This window comes from Podarcis vaucheri (assembly GCF_965113315.1).
Source record: "Podarcis vaucheri genome assembly, chromosome: 11".
Taxonomy (NCBI): domain Eukaryota; kingdom Metazoa; phylum Chordata; class Lepidosauria; order Squamata; family Lacertidae; genus Podarcis; species Podarcis vaucheri.
In genome coordinates, this window is record NC_138749.1 from 25,986,295 (window position 1) to 26,011,559 (window position 25,265).

Consider the following 25,265-nt stretch of genomic DNA (forward strand, 5'->3'; position numbering starts at 1 on the left):
CATATTTAGTTATGACAGTTGTTGTACTGCCGTAACTTTATGCCAGCACAGAGAGGTGGGTTTAAAACTTGGTGGAGGAAAAGACCCTGCTAAGCTGGCTACTCTTCCAATCCTCCCTAGCACTGCCAGTTTCTTTTCCTTGGCAGGTTAACAATATTTTTATTTATTTCTTACATTTATATTTCATCTTTCCTCCAAGGAGCTCAAGATGCTGTACAAGGTTCTTCGCTCCTCATTTTATCCTTACAACAACCTTGCGAGGTGAGGGAATGGAGCACCTACTCTGGTTTATGGTTACAAGGGCATAAAAATACCCTTAAACCAGCATAACTCTAAATTACACTAGTGTAAGGGACTGAGTAGTGGTAATCTTATCTTCATCCAGAGGATAGGATTGGATTGCAGGTCAATTTGAAATGTATTTCTTCTTCAATTAAGCATCCATTTCTCTTCTACAGCCTGACAGTAGAGTCCATACAGTTTTCTGACTTAGCTGATCCTTTCTAATGCTTCATTAAGGAAAGTGGTAATGAAGGAAAGACATCTACCATTAGGAAAGGTCTTGGGACCAGAAGGGTCAACTTCTGCAATTTTCTGAAAAGAAATCAAACTTGAACTGTGCCCTTCAGTGAATGTTTTCAGTTATGTAAAAGTGAAATCTAGTTAAGGGAGGGAAATGTTTCTAAAAGCAAGAGAAGATTTAGGACACAATTATTCTGTCCTCTGGACACAGTTTACAGAAGAAAGGGAAAATATGAATACTAAATAGTACAATAAAATATATTAATATCTGCCATATTTTGAACTGTAAAAGCTCTGCATATTTCAGTTAGAATTAAGTAAACTTCAGTTATTAATAACTGTTCTTTTTATTATTAAACAATCACCTGTCTCCCTTGCCCCCACCAATACCTAACACCAAGATACAGCCAAGTTCACTTAATTGGTTTCAGCCATAAGCTGTAATGAACGCAAACATGTACAGGAGAATATTGTTACATACCACCCTCAATCTCTGAGTGGAGCAAGATTCCAGGGAGTTCTAGACATGCTTACTCAGGGTCTGTTTCTTTTGGAAAATGAGGCACAGAAGACAGTGGTGTCTTTAGATATATGGTTTATTTATACACATTAACAACCAGAGCATATGATAGCGGGGTTCCTTACATTACACTCCAAGAGGGTCTTGCCTCTTTCAAATAGATATTAGCCATCATGCCCTGCTTTCTGCCTTTTTGCTTTCCCGTCACGTAACTCCTCTCAACTCTAAGCTCTTGAGGGGCTTCACCCATTTGCTTTTTTGCAAAGCGTCCCTTTGATCCTCTGTAGTCTTCCTAATGGCCTTGCTTAATTTACTTTCCTCTTCCTCTCTCTCTCACACACCTCATCTTCTGGCATCTCCACAGGCACTGATTCTTCCTGCTTCCTCTCTTCCACAGAAAGCACACAGGGGGTGAAGAAATCAATTAACAACAGCCACTGCACACTTACAGGCACCCCCAATCCCTCCTGCTCCTTTTCCACAGCAGGCTCCCAAGGAGTAGAGAAATTAATCAGCATTTCCTTGGCTTCAGGCAGTGCACCCTTCTCGGAAGCATTGTCTTCTCCCTTGCCTTCAGCTACTGACTGCAGCCCTTTGGAGTCCAAGCCTCATAGCTGCCCATCCATGCTCTGGATCTCTTTGGCCACCCCTTCCCTCTGGATGCCATGCAGCTGTGCTCCTGGGTCACTTTTAACCCCCTGTAGCATCACATCAGGCATGCTCGCACGTTGCATGGAGTCACACTTTCCACTCCATGGAGACTTCCCTACCACTCTGCTAGTCGTGGCTCTATTATATCAAACAACTGGTTCTGCTGCTCCATCTGTCACCACTGCTGCTGCTAGAGCATCTGCTCAAACTGCTTGTTCTGATGTTGTTCTATTCTCTCAAGCTGCTCAAGGTCTGTAGCTATTTCTCCTCCTATTTCAGCACAGGTGCACCTTACTAACAGGCCCTTCCTCCAGGAAACCCCACTTCTGACACCAGTGTTGCACGCCTATTCTTGACATGGTCATAGTGCACCAGTAGTGGGTTTATTCTGCTTAATTACTTGTTCTGCAATGCTTCCCCAATGCTTCCACATTACTGCACCAAAAACAGGTAAAAAATAAACCAGAACATTTGTGGGATAACAAGTTGCAGGATTTCAGCAGGAAGTGATGGGATATACACTGTTTAGAAATGAAGCCGTGTGACTACCCCAAAACCTTTGCAAGCACAAACAGTATCAAAAGCAGGATCACATGTGACCACCCTGATATCATCATGAGCACAAATCGTCATGAATGCACAATAAAATGGACATTTGAGACAAATGTGTACTTATGGTTTCAGAACACTACCTGCATACTAATTTTCACTAAATAGAAATCTAAGCTATATATGCTTAGATATTGGATATAAATGCTGCTGTTGTAAAAATTTTAAGAGACATCACTTTAAATTATATTTCTACTCAAAATATGTGCAAGCTCAGATATGATTAATTTTTGAAATCCATCCTCTAACCTCAATAAACATTATCATGGTGATGGCTATATAGCAAAACCAAATATTATTTCTTGACAGAACTATAGGAAACTGAATAAAATGCTGTGTAGTGATTTTTCGGTGGTGTCGTTTGTCTTTCCCTACACAAAAGTCTACTTTTTTATTTCAGAGCAAAAAGAATAGTTTAAAGCTTTGTATCACTGTAGATGTAACTGTTCTTGTATTTGCAGTACTTTGTAGTCTTGCTTCCTAATGCTATTATTCATGAAGTGTTATACTCAGCTGGGGGTAGTGTTAAAAAGCTACACCATACGGTGAATGAGATGCTTAAAGGGGGATTGAGTAGGAAGGAGGGAACTGGAAGAGAGTTGAGCTGCTATTGCTGCTTCAGTGAAGTCACAATACTAGGAAACAAAAATGTCCACTTTCAGCTATTCAGCTACCATCAAATCATCTTTTCTATTCAGTATTTGTCATTTTCCAAAATCATATCTATATCTAAGGCTTATTAGTTTTTAAAGATATCATACACATGAATAATAATGTGATAGGAATGACAGAAACTCAGTCCAGAGTGCTCACCTATTATTGTTTACTGAAAGATTGTCCAATACAAGAGGATTTGGACTTTTTCAGGTGCATAAATTATATGCAGCCTTACTGTTTTATGTGAACAAGTGTCTGAATTAGAAAAATTAGGAGACAGAAGTGGACTGGTGAATATGCACCAATTTTATTTTGGTCAATTAAGAGGAATTGCTGTTCTTAATAAGGTTAAATTGTTCAGGTGGGAGCAGGAATTAATGCAAGCTGTTAGTTTTATTGAGATGATTTTACTACAATTGCTGAAAAGGGGAAGCTTAAGCACAGTTCTGGGGAAATTAGTTTTGCTCATGTGCACAAAGATATTAACACTATTGAACTCCTTTGGGCCAAAAGGAAAAAAGTGAAGTGGACCAATATAGCCTGGTGGACCTGCCCACATTTTAGGTCCCATAATGTTAACTGTGTATGAAAAAGTAAATTAATTCATTAACGTACTTAGATAATGCCAATGTCTTTAAAAGTTTCCTGTAAAAAAAGAAGCACACAAAGCCCGTACTTCTCAGACAGAGTACTTTAAGAGGCCATATTTGATGAGAAGATGTTTCTATTTTTTCTTAAAAGTAACTGATTTGGATTGATGTAAACAACCCTATCCAAAGCTGCTATTTGTCCCACTGGCTACCTTTAGATCAGGAAAACAGCATGGGATAAGGTTAAGTCCTTCTTCTGCAGTGATACAACCTTGACACTCCTCCAGAGGCTGCTTTTTATATAGAAAGCTCAGGGGGAGAGAGCTGGGTATTGACCCTTAAGCAGAATCTCTTGAATTCTGATCTTATACACCATCCATACTCACCTGGGGAGAAAAAAAAGATGTAGGGTGTTCAATAAATACAAGTTGTTTTTAAAAGTATGAGTTACCTTTTAAATAGCCAATTAAAAAGTGGGAGGAAGATGCTTATATAAAGCAAAGCTACCAGCCTAACTGCCACACCAGGGCTGAGTATCAGGCCTAAATCTACATTAATCAGTGTTCTCAAACCTTCCTCCAGTATTCCCAGGAGAAATTTCATGGGAACAGACTTAAGGGGATGTACTCTTTCATGTGCCTCCCTTACTTTTCATATTATAGATCACTAAATTCATTTTGATTGCCTTTGTTCTCTGGAATACCCAGATCAAAACTAAACACTGAAGAATCCATGAGGAAAGACAGGCAAACTATTAGGTAGGTGGAGGACTGTTTACTGCTCTTGTCACCAGCTCGTTTTGACAAGGGAGTACAGTGGTACCTCTGGTTACAAACTTAATTGGTTCCAGAGGTCCACTCGTAACCGGAAACAGCTCGTAACATGAGGCTAATGGTTCTTCCCGCTGAGCGCGCGCCGCCGAAGTGCAACTTCCGCTCGCATCCCGGGGCAAAGTTCGCAACAAGGAGACCTACTTCCGGGTTAGCGGAGCACGTAACCCGAAGCGTTTGCAAAGGAGACAGTATGTAACATGAGGTACCACTGTATGGCAGATCAGACTCCTGATGGATGTCAAGGCCCACTGCTGAAGATGCTTCACATTCACACCCTTTTCTTGCCTCTAGGGATGGAAAGTGGGGGGCCAGATTCAGTACAGGGACAGAAGATCCTTCTGATCTTCAGAAGGAATTAGGTGAAGAAATACAAAGGTTCATATTCAGGATCATTTAGATGGGATTAGTTACTCTCTAAAAAACATATCACACTAAAAAATAGGGAGGTCAAAAAGGAGTGAGCAGAGGATACTCCCCATGCTTTCAATTAGTATGCATTATGTAGGAACTCCAATCCATGTTATTTACGTATGTGTACAGAATCAGGCAGGGACGCAGGTGGCGCTGTGGGCTAAAGCCTCAGCGCCTAGGGCTTGCCGAACGAAAGGTCGGCGGTTCGAATCCCCGCGGCGGGGTGCGCTCCCGCTGCTCGGTCCCAGCGCCTGCCCACCTAGCAGTTCGAAAGCACCCCCGGGTGCAAGTAGATAAATAGGTACCGCTTACCAGCGGGAAGGTAAACGGCGTTCCGTGTGCGGCTCTGGCTCGCCAGAGCAGCGTTGTCACGCTGGCCACGTGACCCGGAAGTGTCTTCGGACAGCGCTGGCCCCCGGCCAATAGATGTGAGATGGGCGCACAAACCCCAGAGTCTGTCAAGACTGGCCCGTTCGGGCAGGGGTACCTTTACCTTTTTTACAGAATCAGGCAAGTTGTTAATCCAAGGCAGTTACTGTGAATTACATGTAGTGATTTTGTACAAAGGGCACAGGATTAAGGTCTTACTGTGTTGTTTTGTGCAGTTGTGGAGATAAAACTTTGCAAGCCTAGTCAAACAGGTGTTTACACTCCACCAACACAAGCAGGTTTTTATACTCCACCAACACAACAAAGGAAGCAAATTGTGAATGTGTCGGGTAGTTAAAGCATGCTTACAGCCACTATGATAAACTGGTTTGTGTTGGATTTGGAGCTGTATTAAAATTCCTGCTTGGGCACAAAGCACACCGGATAACTGGGTGAGACACTGGATGATTTCCTCCTCTCAGTTGTTTTAAGGATAAAAGGGGTAAATACCACGAACTACACCAAAAAAGGTGGAGTATAAACACTTGTTGCTTATGTCAGTAACTGGCAGGATGGGCTAAACCAGTTGTGAAGAATCTTTAGATCACCAGATGTTGCTGGACTACAACTTCAAAGCTCCAGAAAACATGGCCAATGGCCAAGGGATGATGGGAGTTGTAGTTCAACAACATCTGGAAGGCCAAAGTTTTCCCACACTTGGGTTAAACAGTGGGGTAGGGTCTTGTCTGATGCATTACATGTGAGTAGTACCATTGCTGCTTGGGGTGTGATATGTGTAGCTATACTGGACGACAATACCAGTAATGAAACATGAAAGCATGTTTGGTAAGCAATCCAGCTGATTGACGACAGGGACCAAGAAAGCTGCACCATAGCAGTATAGAGGTGATAAGTGTGCTGGTTTTGAGGAGGAATGGGTGGATTATTTATATTTCAGTGCATGTATAGGTCAACAGATCTCCCCTTCTAAAAGGTTCTCAGAGGACTTACATAGAATATCAGGTTACCTTATTAAGTTCACAAATCTTGACCCATACATATTTTCTGTTGTGAAATGACATTAGTAGGGGGCAGTTTGAAGCAAAGTAATGCTTTACCCATCCATATCACTGCCCCCGATCATCTCAGGTTCCAAAGCAACCCGATGTCTGCTGCAATTATTTTTCTCTCATGCATCATGTTGCAATTCCAAATTCAGAATAAATTTTGAACTCTTATGTCATTCAGTGCCAAACACAACCTCCTATATGGTGAATCATCATAAGGATAGTGAACAATGCTAGAAGACCTCTTCCCACTGTTTAATCCACCCTGCCAGGTACTGTCTAGGCAACAAATAGTCACAAATCAGCTCACAGATTGATTTATCTAATGAGGCTCAGGTGCTTCATAAGGCAAAGCAGGATGAGGGCAACATAGGTGCTTCATCTTCCTTATTTGAATTTGGGCCTGAAAGAGCAAGGGAAAGTGTGGGCGCATTAACTGTAAGTTGTAAGCACAATTTGTAATACTGCACATCATTAGCGATTATGGGGCAGGACTGTTAAGATATCACACTTAGCTTCCAACACCCTAGCTTTAAGAACTTGATTCAACATGAGATGTCTTAAACTGCTAGGTTTTTTAAAACAACATCATTGTGATTTCTTGGGGTTTCAAAGGAAATTATATTAAAATATTCAAGTTCTGTAAAATATGAAAGTAGTTGCTTGATAATTACTATTTTTTAAAATGTATTTTAGTTCTGTTATAAATGCACTTCCATTAACAAACCCTGCAGTGAACTGCAACTTGTGGTTAAATGCAGCAGATTCAAGTGCATTTCACAGTGCTATAGCATGAACCTGCACAAAGTTGGGCCTAACAATAATTTTTTTATGCATGGCATTTCAGTTTTGAAAGTTGAACTGTGTGTATGTGATTGCAGGTAGTGCCCATGTGTTTTCTGGGTTTCTAAATGTGCATCAGGGCCCCAAAACATTGGCAATCCCTGTTCTAATCTTTACACCATAATGCCATGCTCTATAACAAAAGAAACAGGCACTGCACATAGAATCCTTAGGTTGTTCTTTCTGCAAATGTCGTAGAAGTGGCAAAATTCTCAATTCAAAATTTAAACTACACGTACACCATAGTTTTTGCTGGGAGTTGCCAGCATAGGCTTCAATAGGGCAGGAAAATCTTAAATTTTTGAACCACTGCCCAGAACTTCCACAAACTAATGAAAGCATGCCTTCTTCGGCAAGCCTGAATAAAATACTGTACACCAGCAGTTTATCAAAATGGGAAAGAGATGTATGAGATGCCTGTATCAAAACTGGTAGTAAAAGGGGTCAAGGTGTCCATTTTAAGCACTATTTAGCTTTCTGTACCTGCATAAATTATTATCGGATCAATTTTGAATCTGGCACATCCATAAACCTTATTTTGGTTGTCATCCGTCTGTGTTGGGAGACAATGGAAGGGTAAAGTCAAACTGCTGGAGAGTTACAGCACCTGCTGTGGCTAGAGAAAGATACAAGAGAGTCATGTTTTATTGCAGTTGGGGCAGATGAAGGCGTCCAGTTGCGCTGATGGAGGTGTACCATGGTGTTTCTTCTTTCTGTGCTGCTCCCAGCAGGCATTTCTGCTCTGGTCACTGCTGTGATTACATGACCTGACTGTCTCCAAGTGCTGCGTTTATATACAAGGGATTTCCACATTGCCAATCTTCATGTTACATTTGCAGAGCTCTTAACCAGAGTTGGTCTGCCATTTGGCCTAGTGCTTGAAGCCAGCTCTCTGGGGATCTTGCCATCTTCCATTCTGTGGACATGACCAAGCCAGTGTAGACATCGCTGAGAAAGGAGTACGAACATGTTGTGAATGTGGGCTTGGGAGAGCGCATTTCTGCTTGAAACTCTGTCCTGCCATGTGATGCCCAAAACCTTCCTGATGTGGCACATGTGGAAGGTGCTGAGGTCATGTTCCTGATGATCTTAAGTTGCCCATGACTCACTTCCAAAAAGAGCATGCTCAACACACAAGCCTGGTAGACCTTCATATTGGTATTGGACCTTTGCATTGCATTCTCCCTTACCCTTTTGGAGAGGCAAGCCATTGCCATAGCTGCCTTGCCGATAAGCTTGCCTCAGGGGCAGGCAGCTGATATGCCAAGTATATATATGGCTTGGCAGGTGTCAGTTTTATAAACTACCATAACTTTGAGGCTTGCAATGCCAGACCCTGCTTTCTTTCCTACTCACCTTATAACTCAAAGGGCCCTTTGTGCCCCCTTTTAGACTCAAGACGGTATCCTGAGCAAGGAGCTGAGCGTTGAACCTGAGTTCAAATTTCACCTCGCGGTTCAAGCGATTCACCGCGCACCCCCTCCTCGCCAAATGGGGCTAGTAGTAAAAGGTAAAGGGACCCCTGATCATTAGGTCCAGTCGTGCTAGTAGTCGGTACCTAACACCACACGGAAGCTGGGCGGAGTAGGGCGGGCTTGGAAAGGGCGAAGGCAGCAGCTGTGCACGTCTGAAATGTTAGGTCGCCCAGTGTGGCTCCTGTGGGGGAGCGAAGGAGGAGCGGGCGGCAGAGCCGGGGAGCCTCTCGGCCGCGGGCGCCCCAGACGAGAACGAAACGAGCGCCGAGCGGCGGCGGCGGCCCCCGACGTCTCCTCCCGCCAAACTCGGGCAACTCGCCGCCTCCGCCGCTACTCCAGCGTCCGCCCCGCCTCCTCCCGCCCCTTCAAGCCGGCCCTGCCGTGACGCCTCCATTGTGTGCGCAGCCGCAGCGGCTCCCGGCGACTGTTGTATCCGGCCGGCGCCTTTTTCTCCTCCTCCTCCACCTCCCTTTCCCCCCCTCCCCCTTCCCCGTAGAAACTGCCGCTGCCGTCGCGGGCGCCCCTTCTCCTCCTCTCTCGCCCGGCGGGGCCCCGAACAGTCTCTTCTTCTCTCTCCCTTCCCCTCCCCCCCCCGCCACCGTCACTCTATGACGCGATGGCAACGGCCAACTTCGGCAAGATCCAGATAGGGATCTATGTGGAGATCAAGCGCAGCGATGGTGAGCCGGGAGGAGGGAAGGAAAGGGAGGGATGGAGGGATGCAATGGGAAAGGAGGGAGGGAGCGCCGGCAGCCTGCTGCTCCCTCCTGCTGCCTGGCTGCCGCCCTTCTCCTTCGGGAGGGGGGAGGGGCCGGGGCCCTTTATGCGCGCGGGGCCCGCGGAGGACACGAGCCGCCCCTCCGCCGGGGCGTGCGGAGGGTTGCGCGTGTGGGGCGGCCGCGGCGGCGGCCGTGGGCCTGTGGCGTCGCCCGCTGTCGCTAAGGCGCTTTTTGTGTCGCCTCCTGTGATGGTGGCAGCGGTGGGGAGGGAGTGGGCTTGTGAGGGACTCGGGGCGTGAGGCTGCTGCAGTGCTGTGGGGAAGGGCGGGCGGGGAGGAGGAGGAGGAGGAGGAATGAAAAGGGTGTGTGTCAATATATATAAATGTGTATGTTTATAAATGCACACATATGGTGTGTGTGTGTGTGTGACAGGAGGCACGGGGGGGGGGAGAAGCCGTGGGGCGGAGGGGGTCAGTCTCGAGAGGTTGAGGGAGTGACAGGGGAACGGATGGGGGGCTGGTAGGGAAGGGCGTGACCCCCGCCCCACAATGCGTGTGTGGTGGTGCAGGAAGGGGGTCGGGGAGTATGTGGGGGGGGGGATCGGCGCCCGCGATGGCGAGGTGGGACAGCTGCTTGGTATGTGTAGTAGCATAGAAAAGGTGAGGCTTTGGAGTGGCTTGTTCGATCGCTTGGAAGAGGAGGAGAGTGGGTCCCCCCCCCCACCTTCCCCTCCACAAATGCACTGAGCAAACCTGTCATCTCCCCAACTGGAGCGTGCTTTAGAAGCACACAGATCGGTATGAGCTTTACATCAAACGGCCGGATGCAGTGACGCCAAGGGAGCTTTACCTCTCACCCCCCCCCCCCATCGCCAATTATTCGACAAAAATCTTACCATGGTGTGTTAAATGAAATAGAATCACACGCAGCCTTTTGACACCCGGATTTTTGTATTGCCCCCCTCCCCCCTCCCTCACAAAGAATAAGGTTCCTGTGTTGATTCAGTGTTTCCCTTTTTTGCCCTGTATTTCCTGGCAGCAGCATGTGCGATGCTTTCTATAGATGCAGATGAAGTTCGTGGGCGGGTGAAGCTTGGGAGCGATTACCCTTGGATAGTATGACTACAGCGTATTGGAAGGCTGCAAGCAGAGTGAATCGATGGGCCCATCTCTGTTGCTCAATGGATGGGGGTGATGTCGTCTGTTGCTAGCTGGCCTCGTTGATGCTGGGGTGGGGTCAGCTTGGGATTCTTCCAACAATGCTAAATAATTGGGGAGAGGAGGGAGGACATCAGGTGTTTATGTCGTAGCAGAGGTATTTAATGCTGATGTACTAAAAGGGAGAAGGAGCACATAGTATTTTTAACTGCTTTTCCTTTCAACTCTTCTAATTGCACTCTGAGGACTGTGTTTTTATTGCAGCGTTACAGCTACACATACTCATATAATGGAATTAAGTGTGAGAGGGTGTGTGAGAGATGAGGCTACTCATTATTCAGCTGTGTAATTTAAGAAAGGATAAAAATTATTATTCCAGCTTCAGAGTGACCCAATGGGGGTGTGTGGGTTTGGGTTTTCCTCCTTGCCACAGTTGAGACAGGTGGGTGAATGAAGCAGACAGGGTAGAATAGTAGTCTAACTGAGTAGAAATATTTTCTGCATTGGAATGGAGGCAGGGGGTTGGACTCGATGGCCCTTGTGGTCTCTTCCAACTCTATCATTCTATGATTCTATGATTCATTCTGTACTTCTGATCTACAAACCCATTCTCATGATTCTAAGAAGTAAAACTCTGGCATTGCTTGCTTCAGCCAGTGGTGGAGGAAGGTGGGAGGCCCTGGATGCCATTTTCCTACTTGGAGAGATGCTTTGATATTCCAGCCTTCCTCAATGTATGTGCCTTTCAGGATATTTGGACTACAGCTCCCATTAACCTCAGTCTGCTGGCCGGGACTGATGAGAGTTGTAGTCTAAAATGCCAGGAATGTGCTATGTTGTGGAAGGCTTAAAATGTAGTTTTCTAGTTTACATTTAGCAATTAATTTGGTTTGGTTAGTCACCTGTCATCACCAAGTGTTTCTAAAATTCTGTTTCAAAAGTGGTTTGACAGAATGACTGCTGTTGGAAGAAAATAACTATAAGGCCTTGAAAACAATTCAGTGTTCTTTAGACGAATTGAGTGTTTCGAAAACAATGAGATACTTAATATCTAAAATCCCAAGGGGTGATATTTCTGTCAGTTAAATGAAAAAGCATTGGGATTCTGTTTGGGTGAAAATTGGTAACCACATAAATTTGTTTTGATGTTTCCACTGTATCTTTCACTTTTTAAAAAATAAACAGGGAGCTCTTTTCTCCCTGGTTTTTAAAACTGCCATACTCAAATAAGACCACCTGCAAATAGCCTTGGATCTAGTCCTTTTAATTTTAAGGAGAGATTCCTGGCAGGATGGTTTTTTGTGGATTTCTGCAAGTACAAGTGAGGTTCCATGGGTCCAAGTAAGTTTAGTATAAAATTGCAGGAATGTTGGGTAGCTTAATTGCTTTAGAGAGGGAAACAAAGGTATGTTGCTGTCAGAACTGTGACTTGAAAATTTTCCGGCATTTTTATTAATACAATTATAAAATTTAAGACTTGGTTATAGTCTACAGTTTGTAGAATCACAGTACTTGCAGTATATAAAGTATTTACAAATTTAAAACAGTTTTTGTTGTAGTTCTTGTATATCGTTTGTTTTTTAAAAAAGAAAGACTGACCAACATACAAAGCTGCATAGGGTGTAGGTGATAAGAAAGTTGACTATTTAAAATTATCCCAGCAATTGTTACTCCAGTTTTGTAGGGATGGAAGGGATACTGAGGACCATCTAGTTCAACCCCCTGCAATGTAGGAACATACAGGGAATCGAATACAGGGACCTGGGTACCATGTTGTAATCAACTGAGCTATCCATGTCATATATAGATGAATGGATGGGGTACTTACCGGAGACACATTGGAATATATATATATATATTTTCTGTCCCTTGCAGTTGGTGTAACTTTCCACTGTGGGCAAGACAGAAGCAACACAAGCATTTATTTCTTTAAATGATTTGTATGCTGCCCTTCAGTTCATGAAATTGTCAGGGTGGCTAGCAAATACTGTTAAAGAAAAACAACACATAAAATTAAGTTAGTACAAAAATGAAAAACATAACAGTATAAAATCAGTCTGTTAACCCCATCTTAAGTGACATACCTGAAGGCCTAGGCATATTGGAATGTATTTTACCAGGTGTCAAAAGAGCATCATGTTTGGTGCTAAGTGAACCTTCTTGAGGAGGACAATTCTACTTGTGGACACAACACCACAACTGTAAAGCTCTTCTCTCCAGTTAGCACCCATCTAATATGAAGGTGATAAGACAATGAGGAGTGGTTTTGAAAGAATTTCTGTATAATATTCAGGCACTTGCATGTGGGAAGAGATGTTCTCTACCACTGGCCAGTTTCTCTTGATGCCTCCATGTGATCATGTATGTTTCTAAACACTACTTGTTTCATTATAAATATGCAGTTTGTCATTCATTTTCAACTGAAGTGGGTGGGTAGGCAAGTGTTTCCCACCACCTCCTGGAAGCCGCTGAAAGAGCATTTTGTACCTTAGGGAATACAGAGCAATCACTTGTTGTTTCCCATCGTCTGGTGTACGGACAAGACAGAAGGAAAGTTTGGTCAAACAATATGTTACATGCAGATTTGTGTGTAACCCTTGGCTCAGCACTTGGCTGGGGGAAGAGTCTAGGGGATATTCTATTTATATAAATTTTTTGCTGAAGCCCCAAGCCAAGAAACCTGGGACTCCCAATTGAATGGCTGAGTAGCAGCCCTCCCACAAGGCACACCTACTCCTAAGGTATGTGCAAGAAATGGTGTCCTGTAACTGACAACAGTGGATCAACAAGAGGTTAAACAATGTGGGAAGCAGTACACAAATCAATTTTAGTCTAAAATGTCCTACTTTCTTCCAAAGGAAGTCTTACGCCCTTACAGTTAGTTTAGGGTGCAGTGCAAGCAGCAACTCTCAACAGGTGGCACCAGAGGATGGTTTCTGTGCCTTTGCAACTCCATGCTGATAGGAATTGCTTCTCTTAGGTGGATTTCTGAAACAGTGATTTCAGACAGTAGTATTATAGCAAGCAAAGCTCAGCGATCCCTAATTGAAACATTATACTGTATGGGAGACCAATTTTCTCCTCTTCATAAAGAGAAATGTATCTTTCTCACCAGCTCTGTGACCGCTACTCTCTAGAGGCCATTTTCTGTTGGGTGAACTAGCACCAGCACAAGTGATCTAGGCAGCTCTGGCCAACATACAAATGAATGTGGCATGCTGGGTTGAACACTTATGTTTTCTCTGCACTTTCTGCTTCCGCTTGGTGTTACCTTCTCTACAGCTTAAAATGTGTTATGTTATCTCATGGTTCTTTTTCACAGACAAAGCTACTTACAGAGCGTTGCTTGGAATCATGAGCACAGGGATACACAACCCCCTATTTCCTGATTCCAAATTGCCCCTACAACTGGTTTTCTGTTTCTTCCAGTGTTCCACTTGAATGTTTGCCTATATTTGAAACTCTGAAGGGAAAAATAAAAGAGAATTTGGAATAAATAAATGATGAACAGGGAAAGGGTTACGCACCAACAAAGCCACAGTTTTGATTACTCTCTGTTTCGAAAGAGGTCATGGTAATGCGGCATATATCTGGGTGTAATATCTAGTTTGTCCTGAGGGAGGGAGAAAGCCAGGAGCAAAAATGACATAGGGTTTGTTTCCTGTCCTCCTCCATCTCTTGACTTGGGGATTCCTCAACTTCAGTTGGATACCTGGACACGTGGGCATTAATTAGCAAAATAATTTGCTGATCAGGCTGCCAGGACAGCAACTCACATTACTTTCATGAAAAAAGATCATCAGTAATTTATCTCAATCTTTTAAGTTCCTGGAAGACAAGTGGCAAGACCAGTATTTTAGATTGTGGTTAAATATGTAATTTCAGAACTGAAGGAATAAAGTTAGTCTGCCTCAGATAATTGGCCATGCAGTCTATTCCCACCAGTATTGAAAGAGGCGCTGCCCACATTGGCATGCTGGTGTCCATGATTCTCAAGTGCATGACAGGCCTTTCTGTGCACCCAGTTACAATACTTAGCTTCAATTCTGGGTTGATCTGTCAGCTTTATCTGCTCCTGTACTCCTTGGAAGGCAAGGCTGTCTGAGGGGCAGAGGGAAGTCAGTGACAAAATAATTCTTTTCTATTTGCAACTGTGTGGTGTAATATGACCTAACTTCCACTGTGCCATGAACTTCAGTATTCTTGTCTTCTACTTCCTGGTTAGCCAGCTACTACCTTAGTCATCCAGAGCAGCTGTGTTTGTTAGTGCCTTATGTGTAACACCCCATTGTTTCCTGCTGCTGTGCAGTGCTAGGTAATTAGCAGCAAGAATAATCACTAGCAAACATGCCAGGGTCTGGATTTATAGACAAGCAAGAATACTTCATACATGAAGAGGAATATTTAATTTAATGGGACAAGGTAGCTATGACTATGATGAGTTCTATTAACTTCAGTGAAAATGGGACATCTGTATAGATGCTCTGTTGATATATGCTGAAAACGGATCCTGTCGAAGTGCCATTTATTTTTTGCACTTATTGTGTAATACATATCTAAGGTCAGAAATGCCTTTTACATCAAGAATTGTAGTATGCACACTGTGGTTTATTTGTTGACATTAGACCCCATTACTTCCATTTTTTATGTCCATTCCCATTTTGAAAGTTTAGCCTTTTACTTAAGAAAAAAAACCTTTTATACTTTACAGAAATGCCTGATTATATAAAAGCTGCTAGAACTGCATCAACATTATCTTTGGGTGCGTTGGGGGGGGGGGTGGAATGGACGTTTAGCCCATTTAGTTCAGTAGTGCTTACTTCTTGGGAGGTGTGTATAGACTGGCAGCTGCAGCAGGTAGAAGAGAACTGAGGTATTGAAAACTTGTTAAACTTAGACTGCAATCCTGTGCCATTTACCTGGGAGTAAGTCCTATTGAACTCAGTGGAGTTTGCTTTGTAGTAGTCCTGTAAAGGACTGTATTGTAATTCTGCAATTTTAGCAAGTCATGAAACGATGTGCACATGAATTACAGTAATGCACTTCTGAGACCTAGCCACCTGAAAAAGCTAATTCAAGGTTCAGCTCCCTCATCTTCAGCTACATGGGCCTCTAGTAGCAGGGCTTTCCTACCTGAGACTCTGAAGAGCCTCTGCTAATCCTTGTACATAATACTGGCAAGATTGACCTGTGCTCTGACTCGGCCATTTCATACATTTATATGATGAGTAAGCATTGCCCCAGAGCAATTAGATGAGTTGGCATGTGGCTATTAGCTTTTGAAGGATAGAATATTGCCTCCCATGCTGTTTAACTTTCCATTCTTGAAAGGGAGAAAGTAAGAATCCTACACCTTGTTTCCACAATACTCTTAAGCTCAAAGGAAGAAACAAGTTCTAAGGCGTGAATGGTACTGTTCACTTTTCCAGCTTTAGTTCATGAGCTTTCATTCTAGAAGGGGGAATCCAACCTGCAGTCTGATACAGCCAAGTGTAGGGCAATATTAGTGCTGTGCTATGTTCTCTAGATTGAGGGCACAAGGAGAAGGGGATGACAGAGGACGAGATGGTTGGACAGTGTTCTCGAAGCTACTAATATGAGTTTGACCAAACTGCAGGAGGCAGTGGAAGATAGGAGTGCCTGGCGTGCTCTGGTCCATGGGGTCACGAAGAGTCGGACACGACTAAACGACTAAACAACAAATGTTCTCTAGAAATTGAGGCTGGACAGGGAGCGGGGGCACAGAAAAGGAAATTGGGAAGTTAAGTTATGAATAATAGCAAACTTAAAGGTAAAGGGACCCCTGACCATTAGGTCCAGTCGTGAACGACTCTGGGGTTGTGGCGCTCATCTCGCTTTATTGGCTGAGGGAGCCGGCGTACAACTTCCAGATCATGTGGTCAGCATGACTAAGCCGCTTCTGGTGAACCAGAGCAGTGCTGTTTATCTTCCCACCAGAGCGGTACTTATTTATCTACTTGCACTTTGACATGCTTTTGAACTGCTAGGTTGGCAGGAGTAGGGACCGAGCAACGGGAGCTCACCCCGTCACGGGGATTCGAACCACCAACTTTCTGATCGGCAAGTCCTAGGCTCAGTGGTTTATACCACAGCGCCACCCGCAAATAGCAACCTTAAGCGCTAACTAACCACTAAAGTTTTATTTGTAATGCTGCACTTAGACTTTCTGTTTGCTGCTGTTCTACAGCTTAGTGTTTGGGGCATAGATTTTACATTTAATGAGCAATGGAAGGAATAGATCACCATGCAGATATGTAATTAATGCAATTAGATTGAAGTGCAATATTATGACTCAAGCTTTAGACTAGTTTTTTTTTACTTCATGTCTTTGGTGTCTGAATCATACAATGTGTAATATTATAAAGTAAAACTAGAGCAGGTTTTGTGGTTATAATAAATAATCATGGATTGTGTAGCTTGAGGTGAGGAGCAAAAGTGTAAGAGAAACAAGTCAAAAGATTTACATCTTAGCAGGGTGGGGATAAGGATATTTCACAGACATTGTCAGTGTCTTGCATAGTGAGAAGTGTGCCTCCATTTCTGGTAATCTTTCAGTCATGTACATTTTCCATATTTTCCTTTTATGGGAGATGCTGTAGAAAGAAGACACATCTCTCTGACACTTTAGGTCACGTTGCAACCCCTGAATTGGGCATTGAAGAAGTCATAGGAGCAATTTTTGTGAGCTTGTTTGCAGCCTTGATAACCTGCAGTTTGGGTGTCTTTGTGATTCTTCAGAAGATTGCCTTCACTCTAAACTAGTTTTGTTCACTTTTGGTGAAGTTGGCTTATAGCCAAATCTCATTGGCTGTGAGGCATCACTGTTGCTAGAAAGAGGAACTATTTTCATACACAAAATCTTGCCAGTGCTGCAGTTCATGAGGCTGTGAATGTTGGTGATGGTGAACCAGCACAATGAAGTAAGCATTTGGCTGGGGGGGTGTGACGGGGTTAGAAGCTATTTGGGGGACCTTGGAGGTCTCCTCACATTAAAAAAGCTCAGTGGGAAACATGCATTCCTACAAATATGTGGAGTGTCAACAGGAAGAATGGAAAAGAACTGCTCATGTAGGAGAGATAAGGATAACAAAATGTGAAGGTAGGGAATTGCAGGAAGAATAGACCAGATTATAAGGAAATATTCTGGTCTTTTTTTTAAAAGCATCCAAGTGTATGAAGGCAGACTTTTGCAACCTTTTTACTGGAGTATAGACAAAAATAGACTTGTTAAATATTTAGGATTCACACTGAATCATTTTTGAATATAATGGGTAGCATGCCTACCTTTCACTAATTGGTTTGCTTGAAGGCTTTGCAATGCAGTTTGTGTTATTATATAGTCTCTTATTTAACTTTGGTGAAAAATCCATTTGGAAATGGTTTGAAATCTGTTTTTTCCTTAGTAGTACCAGAATCAGGTATTAAAACTTCATCAGATCTTTAAAGCCCAGGATAATAGGAATGTCTTCACCTGTGTCTATAACAGTAATCTGTAGCAGTGTTGCTGGTTGTCCACCAAGTTGGGGAGCTTCATTTGACAGCAGCACAAAACCAAACCCACCCCTGTAGAATTTCTTCCAGAAGACGTTCAAGAGGCACCTTCTATATTAACCACCAAATGTTTGCTGAAAACTTCTCTTTGTCACCAAGCTTATGCAGACAATTAAGAAAAACATTTTCTGTAATAGTCGACTGGGGATCTGTTTTAATTTTTATGTGGTTTTTATTTCAATGCAATTGTTGGTAAATTGTTGTTTTTTTAAAATATAAAATTGCAGCATATAATTTTTTTTAAATAGTTGAAGCTCTTTAAAATGAGGAGAACAATTTAAAGGTGATATAATCTATCTGTACCAATAATGTAACACTGAGCAGACTGCATTGCTCCTTTTCTCGTGCATCTTTGTGTAGTATTTTGATATCTTGACTTGAAAAAACCCTTGTCAACTTTGTTGATAGCCATGAACTGAATGCCCTTACTATAAGACACTAAATCATATATGTAATCTCACCTAAATGAATACAGGCAGTGACCATTTCGCACAAGCGTTTCATTCCCAGCCCCTGCGTGTGTCACGGAGTGTGCATAAGTTTGCCCTGCCCTGTTATGTCCCCATTTTGCCCTCTTCTGCGTCCAAAAGGACCTGTGCGTAAGTGATCGCACATCAATTTGACACATGCTTAAAATGGTTGTCACCTGTATTCACTTTTTTACAAGGAACTGTTCAATTTATGCATCTTTATGGAACTGTAGAATAGCTGTGATTCCAGTTGAGCTATCTGGGTGAGAGCTTATTTGAGGCTCTTGTTTACTTTTTAAAAATCACATTTTTGTCTTGCCTTTCCTCTAAGGGTCAACTTTACATTTTTGCAACCTTAGGGTGTAGGTTTGGTTGGAAAAAAATCAAGTAGGCCAAGATGACACAGCTAGGTTCTTGGGTGAGTGGGAATCTGAACTCTCTGTTTGTACATGCCACTAAATCAAACCATGGCTTAGTGCAAATAAGGAAATGTGTGAATTCTTGTTGTGAAGCTCATGACCTCTGTGCTCCTCCCCCAGGCCTGTTGCTGTCATGCCACCAAGGGTTAAACCATAATTTGGCGCTGCTCTAGGAACCCACTTGTTTGTGCCAGACTATAGTTTGTCTTCATGTTACATACAAACCTGGTCAGTGTATACTCTAACCATCTCAAGGTGGAAAGCATGATTTTTCTTCAACGGTTGTCACTCCTTCATGCAGTTGCAACTGTGTTTCTGGAAACCCTGTCCTATTTGTCCTATTTGTTGTATGCATTGCTACTACTGAGGGTAGCATATTACTGGGGGTAACAATTCTGCAAGTCTTTTGCCATTGACTCTTCTCTACTTGTGATTTCATAACTGCATTGCCAATGTGATGGTTGGTAGGGCTAGTTGACTAGGATGCTGATGCATTGGTCAAGTTTATTAATAGAAACTTAATTTTGTATCAAATTGCATATGGATTCCATAAGTGATTAAAACTAGTACAAGGTGCCAGATAGCCAGGACAGTTAAGATAGCCAGGACAGTTAAGTGACCAAGACTGCTTTTGAAATAGACAATGTAGGGATTGACGTAGGAAATGTCCCAAAGGTGGCCTTTGGCATGGTATCTTTCTATTTTGTAGGGCTGCCCATGGAAGTTGATGCGAGTGATCTCCTAGATTGCTCTTTTTTGACACAACATTTCTGAATTATCAGGTTGGGGGATGTTTTATCAGATCCCAAGGTATTAATCTCTCTATGTCACAAGGTACATCTTAATCCCCTCTGCTGTTGGAACCGTTGAGGGATATTGTTTGAAGGTTGAAAGTGAGATACCATCAACATGCTGAGGACACACACTGCTTTATTTTTTGTTGCGTTAGTCTAGGTAGAATACTTTCTGGTTTTGTCCAGTCTAGCTACAGAAGATTTATTTTTGCTTATTGGGAAACTGTGGTACCTCGGGTTACAAACCTAATTCATTCTGGAGGTCTGTTCTTAACCTGAAACCATTCTTAACCTGGGGCGCGCTTTCACTAATGGGGCCTCCTGTTGCCGCACATTTTCCATTCTCATCTTGGGGCAAAGTTCGCAACCCGGAACAACTACTTCTGGGTTAGCGGAGTTTGTAACCTGAAGCATTTCTAACCTGAAGCGTTTGTAACCCGAGGTACCACTGTAGTAATATGCTTCATATACTGTAACATGGGGACCTGAATTTATTTTGTTCTTCTGAAGAATCTGTTACATAGCTACTGTATCATGTGGATTCATAATCATTTTCCTAATTGCCTTTAATTATATAAATAATATTTCAAATAACAAACATCCTAAGATGTAGCTGATGTTGAAGCTTTTCTCAGGAGATTAATTTGACTCCTGCTCACTAGTATTTGAAATGGAATCATTCATATGTTTGGCAAGCTTAATGTGGCCCTAACTGATTGTTTATTACATTCTTATAAAAATAATATATATATGTGAATTTAGAACAAAAAGCCCTTTAGAGCTAGGGCAGTCTATATCAGCAGGTAACAGAGATATATCCTCTCATAGATTGTCATTGGTTAACATATTCATTTATTTTCAAACGTTTGTCAGTTCCTGAATTCTGTGAGTTCAGTTCTGTGAGTATTGTATAGTAGCCATAGAACTGCAGAAGGCTTAACCTTGGGAGGTGGGCAGTTTGTTCATATTATGAAGAAACATACTTTGGGGAATCTACCGTCTTCGTGGTTGTGACACATCATATTTGAACAGGAACAGAAAAGCATTATGGTTACCTGCTAGTTTGACCAATACATCATAGGTTTTTAAATTTTCACAAGATGAAGTGGAGAGGGGAAAGGTCAGACATAATTCCTGTAATCCAGCCAAGGAAAGTTGTGTGCAGAAGCAAGCTTACATGTGAACAACCAACATGGATGCAGGTATCCATTTGTATTCATATAGGCAGTACTCTTGTTCCAGTTGAACTGGCTACTTGTATATTTTTATGATTGTGGGAATGTGCATCACAATCCAGAACAACTGCCTGTTGGGCAAGACTTGTATGCGACAAGAGCTAGATTGCAACCATAGTTCTGTGAAATTCCATTAGGTCAAGAAGTATGTATAGTCAGAATGTTAGACAACACCATTCTTGGTTAGTTTTTAAGGTTCTGGTTCATTCTTAATTTTTCTGTCCCTACAGGTGTAAGTTTGTTCTTAGGGTTCTGTCCATACCCTTACCCCCCACCGCCTCTGCTGCCCTAATTCTTAACCAGAAGTGGTTCCCATCAAATCCCCACACCATTCTTAAAAGTTTATTGAGTTCCAAAAACAGTTCTGGTATTTGGAAAGTTGCTGCCACATGCATGGTATTTTTCTCTGGATGTCTTTAACCAGCTGTTCATTCTCAGATTCTCAAACTGCATTTTGAGCTCAACAGAGTTTTACAAGCATTTTGAATGGTATCTTGGGCATCAGATGAAATTTTACAAAAGAGGAAGAAAAGTTTGTGTGAGAGTTTAGCATACACAGGTTATCTCAATGTCCTATTGGATTGTGTATGCCTCCACCTCTCCTCTCCTCTAGGCTATCAGGTTTGGCCAGAAGCAATAACTGGGTATTTTCTTGGATCCATTTCTTTTGCACATATTCTTACCCTTGCTTCCAGGTAGGCAAATTTAGCTTTATAGCTATGGTATTCAGGAACACATCACATCTTTTTGGATGCGTTGCTTCTCTCATGGCAGAAATAATTATAATATAAGAAAGTTGTCATTTTAATCTTAAAGCATGTATCGTAAATCCTTTTTCTGTCCCTTCCATGCTTTTTTGTATCCCAAACCAGGTCACTGTCAGGAAAGAGATGCTCCCCACTGTTTAAGCATGGTGTGCTAAATTCTATCATTTTGTTAATTGGCAGAAGATAACTTCATCTCTGGCTAGAATTGATTTGAGCAGTTGAAGAAGCTGCATTAATTAGTTCCACTTTAGTACAGAAGAGCACAAGCCATTTTGTTCAGATATATACTCAAATGGATGCTGCTGAGAGAGAGAGAGGCAGAAAATGGAATTGAAACTGGGAAGAGAAAAGTAGGTCCCAAGATGTGTGGGGAAGCACTGAAGGAATGAGAGAACTGTGTACGTTGTGAATAGGCGATTAATAGGGTGTTGCCTTCATGTGCTGTGTCATCTAAAGGCTGGGTGTGATCAGTCAGTACCTGAAATAGGAAAGGGAAATAAATTGCTAACATTGTTTTTTGTATACAAACTATAACAATAATTCTGTAATAGAAACTGAATGGCAGAGTTTATTCATTTAGTAAGGTAGAGCGATACATTTAGAAAGGTGCACACTACCATGTGCAATCTGTTGTACATAGGCAAAATAATTATAAGATTATTTTTTTTAATTGCTGCATGTGGTTAAATACCCTGACACCTATTTTTTCTGAGTGATTAGGTGGTTCAGAATTTATTTATGTATCATTTAGTATCAAAAGAGAAATTTTATGACATTCCTCCCTAGATTTTCTCCTATCTTTTTCAAACTTCAAACGCTGAAAGCAGGACCAAGTGCTCAGGTGTGCTTGGGTAGGTTTGCAAATTGTCACCTGCATAGTTGCCATTGGTGAGTAAGAACCTCCTTCAAACAAACAGGCAACAAAGCTTTTGTAAACTGGAAAAGTTTTTCCTTCTCTCTTTTAGGTCATTCGTATCAGGTTGCGAATGATTAGCATAGGTATATGAAGGAGTTCCATGGGCTTATTTGTAAGGCTGCCCTTATGGGCAGTGATCCAAAGGGAGGGAAATGTGTCTTCAGCCAGAGTGTTCTTTGTAGTTTCACAGCTGCAATTTCTATAGCTCAAGACACTTTAAAAACTGGTCAGCAGCTCACCTCACTCATCACCTGTGGGAGTTACAGTGGTACCTTGATTCTCAAACGGCTTAGTTGTCGAACAAATTGGCTCCAGAACGCCGCAAATCCGGAAGCAAGTGTTCCATTTTGCGAACGTTTTTCGGAAGCTGAACATCCGATACGGCTTCCACTTGAGTGCAGCCAATCGGAAGCTGCGCCTTGGTTTTTGAATGGTTTTGGGAGTTGAACAGACTCCTGGAACAGATCAAGTTTGAGAACCAAGGTACCACTGTACAACAACATGCAACTGTGCACCTTCCCTGATAATGCCCTGATAAATGGAACTTGCCAGGTCCCCTCACTGGTCTGCCAGTTGATGAAGACCTGGCTTTTTAACAAGACCTTCAATTAATTGAGTTATTTTGCACTGGCTTAGTTTTATGTTTATTTTGTCCTGCTGGAATCGTTAAATCTGTTGGGTATTGTTATGGCACTATTTTAACTGTGTGTGGGGAGATTACGGTAGCTGCCTTGAGTATCTTCAGAGAATAAGTTGGGATATAACTTTTAAAAATTAATCTTCACAAAATTGTCTCTGGCGTTGCTATGAAAACTCATTTATTGCACATTTCTGTGCATATATTGGAGTATACGGGTGTTGCTCCAGAGTAGCCAATGTGGTACCCCCAGTATGTTATTGACTTCAGGTCCCATCAGCCCTAACCAACATGGTCAGTGGTCCAGGGTGATGAAGCCAGCAACATCTCAAGGGCACCACGTTGCATACTCCTTCTGCAGCTTCTGATGTAAGTTCTGAGTGTCATTTGACATTCTGAGATTGATTGATAGCAGTGTTTGAGGAAAAATAAAGGGGAATATAAGCCATACTGAAATCTTTTTAAATAAGTATTTTATTAGAAATGCAATTCAGGCTGAAGGCCTGCATGCATTGACCAGGTAGTAAGTGTCACTGAAAACAATGGAATTATGGAGTAGACATGTGATTGCATGTCAGTGATATAGAAATAAGTGTGATGCATTTTTTTAAAATAATGAATTCCTTTGCAAATGAAATAATAGAGATGGAATTAAGCCGTTTTGATGGAAATTCTATAAATTGTTGAAGGAGTACTTATATTTCCATTCCAGGCCGAATACATGAAGCTATGGTGACATCTTTAAATGAAGATAACGAAAGTGTTACTGTTGAGTGGATTGAAAATGGTGATACTAAAGGAAAAGAGGTACAATATAATCATATTGACTATTAAAAAAGTTACATTTGTTCTCAGTTGATCTTGGTTCAAAATTGACCTAATGTATAATATAATGGACCATAGGCATTCAGAATGAAATATAAATCTCTGTGACTGTTTTGAAGATGTACTGGTGAAGTGAAGGCCAACAGAATAGGCTATATGATGACATATGAAAATAACTATTAAATGCTTGATTCATATAGATCTGGTTCACATGTCACATTAAACCATAGTTAAAAGAAATGTGAAAGTGCAGTGTGCTAGTGCATGCTGCTGAAATTACAAGCACTTTGTTCTTCCCTTCCTCATCCTGGCATCAAACAAACTATGAGTCTGGGTTCAGATGTAATGACAAGCAAGACTATAGCTTGTTCTCCAGCAGGGTGGAGGCAGCAGGAGTGGGGGAGGAAAAAAGTGCCTGTTATATAGTAGCTTCTCCCCCATTCAGCTGTGCTTTTTGCATGCAACACAAAGGAGAAATAGAGTTAAAATGCTGCCATCAGCATAAAACAGAAGTAGTATCTTGGTATATAAAACTAAACCAGTTGTTGCCATGGTTGCTTGAGATATGTGTTTACACAAATCTGAAACCTATGCTCAGGGACTGACCCCTCTGGAACATGAAAAACTAATGTTTGGGGCTGATCTCATCCCTCTGTGGCCCTGACTGTGTTTTTCTGGAGAACAGGCTGCCTGTCTGTCTAAGACAGCTAGCTCAGAAATTAGCACATTTCTGGGAAAACTGGCAGAAGGAGAAGGCTGGAGTGGGGCAGGGGGAGAGAAAATTAAACCCATTCCTCTTTAAAATACAGGAAGGAGGAGGCTTCACCAGGCAAGGATTGCTGAGTGAGGTGGGGATGCAAAGATGGCTACCCAAAACTGAAAGTTCTAGGTATAAGGCTGAGCTTACCCTAGCAAGGGCCTCTCTGGAAATTGCACTGCTTTTAGAAGTCTCTGTCACATCGTGTGTGTGTGTGTGTTTTTTTTTTAAAGCTAATAAAAGTGGAGTGGTACCTGGAAGGTACATAAATAAGAGATGAATTAACTTTTCTTTTTGGCAAAGGAGTTTGTGTGCTGAATTCTAGAGTGTGTTGCAGTACTGAGAAATTCAGGACTGTTATCAGTCAGTTGTTAAATGATATATGGCTGTCTTGATTGAATAAAAATGTTCCCAGGCCAGAGTATAGAAGGGTGGGATACTCCCTTTTCC

At 42.3% G+C, this 25,265-nt stretch overlaps 1 protein-coding gene and 2 long non-coding RNA genes across 9 annotated transcripts in view; 2 read left to right on the forward strand and 1 right to left on the reverse strand.

Moving 5' to 3' along the window:
- Window positions 1–1,102: 1,102 nt before the first annotated feature.
- LOC309514256 lies at window positions 1,103–8,416 on the reverse strand. 2 transcript variants are annotated; one of them, XR_014211837.1, is made up of 3 exons: window positions 7,556–8,416; window positions 6,540–6,632; window positions 1,103–3,935 (listed from the first exon to the last, which is right to left on the reverse strand). It is a non-coding gene; the product is annotated as an uncharacterized lncRNA (long non-coding RNA). The 2 variants fall into 2 exon arrangements; XR_014211838.1 differs by having other exon boundaries at window positions 6,540–8,416.
- Window positions 3,935–7,090, forward strand: LOC309514301. Its single transcript, XR_014211902.1, has 2 exons — window positions 3,935–4,928; window positions 5,304–7,090. It is a non-coding gene; the product is annotated as an uncharacterized lncRNA (long non-coding RNA).
- A 519-nt stretch (window positions 8,417–8,935) lies between the features above and the next one.
- Window positions 8,936–25,265, forward strand: part of KIF2A (kinesin family member 2A) — a 45,918-nt gene continuing 29,588 nt past the window's right edge. For 2 of the 6 annotated variants that reach the window (XR_014224485.1, XM_082241917.1), the window contains exons 1-2: window positions 8,943–9,227; window positions 23,946–24,040. Coding sequence is in view for 5 of the 6 variants with exons in the window: in XM_082241917.1 (XP_082098043.1) it covers window positions 9,164–9,227; window positions 23,946–24,040 (159 nt within the window). In the remaining variant the exon portion in view is untranslated. Of the gene's footprint in view, window positions 9,228–23,945; window positions 24,041–25,265 lie in introns of all 6 variants that reach the window. The other 4 variants (XM_082241920.1, XM_082241918.1, XM_082241919.1 and 1 more) reach the window with 4 other exon arrangements.